Source organism: Oncorhynchus nerka, linkage group LG8 (assembly GCF_034236695.1).
Source record: "Oncorhynchus nerka isolate Pitt River linkage group LG8, Oner_Uvic_2.0, whole genome shotgun sequence".
Classification (NCBI taxonomy): domain Eukaryota; kingdom Metazoa; phylum Chordata; class Actinopteri; order Salmoniformes; family Salmonidae; genus Oncorhynchus; species Oncorhynchus nerka.
The window spans coordinates 15,059,471-15,062,953 of NC_088403.1; the positions used below are offsets into that span (position 1 = coordinate 15,059,471).

Below are 3,483 nucleotides of genomic sequence, written 5' to 3' on the forward strand. Positions count from 1 at the left end.
GTAGGAACTGAGGCTGATAATGAGAAGCAGGAATGGAGAGTGAACATTTAATTTTGCACAGACATGGAACAGGACAGGAACAGCGTCTGAACCTGGTAACACAATGACATATGACAATTAACGCAGAAGCGGGGAACAGAGCTGGGGAACAGACAGATATAGGGGAGGTAATAACACAGGTGATTGAGTCCAATGAATCGCTGTAGCGTGTGACGAGGGTAAGCAGGTGTGCATAATGGTGGTGGCAGGAGTGCGTAATGCTGTGCAGCCTGGCGGAAGGAGAGCGGGAGCAGACGTGACACTTTGTCTTTTACTAAATAGGGCTATCTTCTGTATACCACCTCTACCTTGTCACAACACAACTGATTGACTCAAACGCATTAAGAAGGAAAGAAATTCCACAAATTAACTTTGAACAAGGCACACCTGTTAATTGAAATGCATTCCAGGTGACTACCTCATGAAGCTGGTTGAGAGAATGCCAAGAGTGTGCAAAGCTGTGATCAAGGCAAAGGGTGGCTACTTTGAAGAATCTCAAATATAAAATATATTTTGATTTATTGAACACTTTTTTTGGTTACTACATGATTCCATATATGTTATTTCATAGTTTTGATGTCTTCACTATTATTCCACAGTCTAGAATATAACAAAAATAAAGGAAAACCCTTGAATGAGTAGGTGTGTCCAAACTTTTGATTGGTACTCTATATAGAAATAGTAAAGCACAAAAACTAATTAAGTAGTACTTTCAAGTATTCTTACACCACTGTATGTCCCTGACACTACATTAATAGGAGACCTGTAAATCAAACTATGCATCAGGGAACTAAAGGTTCACCAGTTCCTGCACACTGTAGTACTGTAGCACTCTAGTCATATTTAACTTTATAAGTAAGAAGATTCACAAAACAGATCTTTAACTGGATATTTGCACAGCTACCTTAAATCCCCCTGTTCAATATGATTTAAAACCACTGAAATGAGTTTCAAAATGAATGCTTTATTTGAGGGAAATTATAGGAGATAATGAGCAAGAACAAGGATTCCATCCAACCCTACTGATGACCTCTGAAGAACAGCAAAACCCATGTGGATTGTGAGCAACATGACTGTGCCCTAGTTTACCCTATAGTTAAATAGCCTCCATGGCAAAGATCTATTTAGGTGTTAATCAAGGACTGATCAAGAAAATAGCACACAACTTAAATAATGCTGTTGCTGGTCAATTTTGTGTGAGAATAAATCTTCACCGAACATTTTTATCATGTCAATAAGATCATTGATTTAATATTGATAGAGATGAGGTACTGAAAAAGTATAGTTAAAGAAATGTTGTTTTTGTATTAAGGGATCTTGTGAAATAACATAAACATTTCTCAAGCAGAAGGCTCTTCTAGAAACCAACATCAATGAGTTAGCAAGTGAACTTGTCAGATACTGAACGTCCTTCAGATGCAGAGGAGAGGCTAATGTGTGCACACCATGGCGAAGCCGGACTTGGAGACGACCCAAAGACGGCCCAGGTCGTAGGTCACATGCTTCATTATCATGCACATTGGGATATGGCTCCATCCGGTGCCCTCTGGTTTACTGGCTGTGATGCCGTCTCTGTGTTGAAGAAGGAGGTGGGTTCACATGCCTCATGAGCTTAAAGGGACATTTCTAAATGTTGCTACTTCATACTAATAATCTCCAGCACCACCCTAACATCAACATACACTATTTGAAAATGGCATTTCACATTTAAAGCTCATAAATGTTTTATAAAGTGCATACATTGTTAGACTTATATAATTGTATATAGCCATAGATTTTTGCATCCCAAACTGTAGCTTTAAAAGGAGATCCAACTTTTACATATTTTACCTTACACGATCTACACATTTCTTTATAAGTCTATTATAAGTTTAGATTTTAAATTTAAAAAATGTAGATAAGAAATTAATTTACATTTTTTGCTTCACAAAGCATGTACAGTAAGGATAAGAGTTATCATTCAAGTTATTATTACAAGTCATTTTCAAATGATTTAATCATGTGTGGAAATAATGTGGAAAGAGGGTGGAACCATACACATAGTTCAGTAGCAACCTTACCTGGTATAAACACTACCCGCAGAGGTGACCCCAAAGACACTACCATCAGTTGCCACTTCAATCATGGAAAGCTTGCCGTCAATGTGACTCCACCCGTTGTTTCGGCAGTCTTGATTCAGCTGGAAAACAGATTCAACCAGGGTTTTAGGACAATTACAACAGATATAATATGAAACAGTTTTAAAATAACTGAGGTTCTCCATCCTCTACTACTCTGCTCCAGCTCTCACACTCTTTCCCAGATCTTACACTCATTAAGAAGATATCATCATTCTTGTTGACTGCCCAGCACCCAAAAGGTCCGCAACTAGAATACTTCACACTTCCTGGCAATCCTGTCCATGGAAGGGGTGAACCTGGACCCTTGTAGCCAACTGTGGCACTACTTGTCAGACAGAATGAGGTATCTTTCATGTAGACCCCCACAACAAATTGGTCACCTCCAGCATCCAACTGCTTCAGACTGCCTGAAGACCACAAAGAGAGACAGACAAGCAAACATGAAGTGCGTATCTGTGAGTTCTGCCAAATGACTTACAATGGCATTACGTTAAACATGTAACACATTAATACTTTTCTCAACAGCCTGATGGTATCAGGAAAGCTAAGAAGCAGGTGTCCTCTGGATAAATATTGAGCAATGCTCTCCACTAACCTGCAGCTTGCACCCAGTTACCGGCAACATACTTGTAGATTGAGTCTGCCTTGTTGATACCCCAGATCCCTGCTGGTCCTACAGTGATATGCTTCAGGGAACCAGGCAGGGGGATCCATTCATCACCTACCAGGTAGTAGGGGATTTGACTTGTGTTCGTAGCAACCACTTGCCCCAGTCCTGCATCGATCTGCACCAGATTCTTGATATCCACTACAGGCTGACAGTCCCAGGCTATGGAGATACCAGATCAATGACACATGAGTAAAGCAAACCAGTAAAAAGGAGGATGACATTATGGAGCCAACTTGATGACCAATTCGATGTTGATCAAGCATGTTTAAGATGATGGTTACTTACCATGACTGGCGGCTAGGAGACAGAGGACCAATAGGATGGCTGGAGTGGCTCTCATGATGTCTCAGTAGATCTACGGTATAAGTCTGGTTGCAGTTTGGTTGAACACATACTTTGTCCCCTCATATATATAGCCCTGCAAACAGCAACCCCCATAAAATAATTATTAATGAGCTATTTATATTTGACAAAAAACCTGTTCCAAGGAAAAGTTAACAGGAGGAGGACAACCAACTGTTCCAAGGAGAAGTTGGCAGGAGGATATAACCCCACCCTCTCCCACACAAAGACACAATAGTAATATAAAAGTGTTAATGAGCTATTTACATTTGACAAACATCCTGTTCCAAGGTAAAGTTCATGGGAGGTGGA

At 40.1% G+C, this 3,483-nt stretch overlaps 1 protein-coding gene across 1 annotated transcript; it reads right to left on the reverse strand.

The window, feature by feature from the left end:
- Nucleotides 1-983: 983 nt before the first annotated feature.
- On the reverse strand, nucleotides 984-3,222 carry LOC115116569 (fish-egg lectin-like). Its single transcript, XM_029645063.2, has 5 exons — nucleotides 3,115-3,222; nucleotides 2,755-2,988; nucleotides 2,349-2,566; nucleotides 2,100-2,218; nucleotides 984-1,611 (listed from the first exon to the last, which is right to left on the reverse strand). The coding sequence occupies exons 1-5, from the start codon at nucleotides 3,167-3,169 to the stop codon at nucleotides 1,470-1,472; spliced, it is 768 nt and encodes a 255-aa protein (XP_029500923.1). The 5' UTR covers nucleotides 3,170-3,222; the 3' UTR covers nucleotides 984-1,469.
- Nucleotides 3,223-3,483: the final 261 nt, after the last annotated feature.

What these genes read in the sequence shown, in the direction of transcription:
- LOC115116569 (XM_029645063.2), bottom strand. Translation starts at nt 3,169, where the DNA reads ATGAGAGCCACTCCAGCCATCCTATTGGTCCTCTGTCTCCTAGCCGCC. An exon ending in TAACTGGGTGCAAGCTGCAG is followed by an intron (nt 2,567 to 2,754) that starts GTTAGTGGAGAG and finishes TGTGGTCTTCAG; the next exon opens with GCAGTCTGAAGCAGTTGGAT. An exon ending in GCGGGTAGTGTTTATACCAG is followed by an intron (nt 1,612 to 2,099) that starts GTAAGGTTGCTA and finishes TCTTCAACACAG; the next exon opens with AGACGGCATCACAGCCAGTA.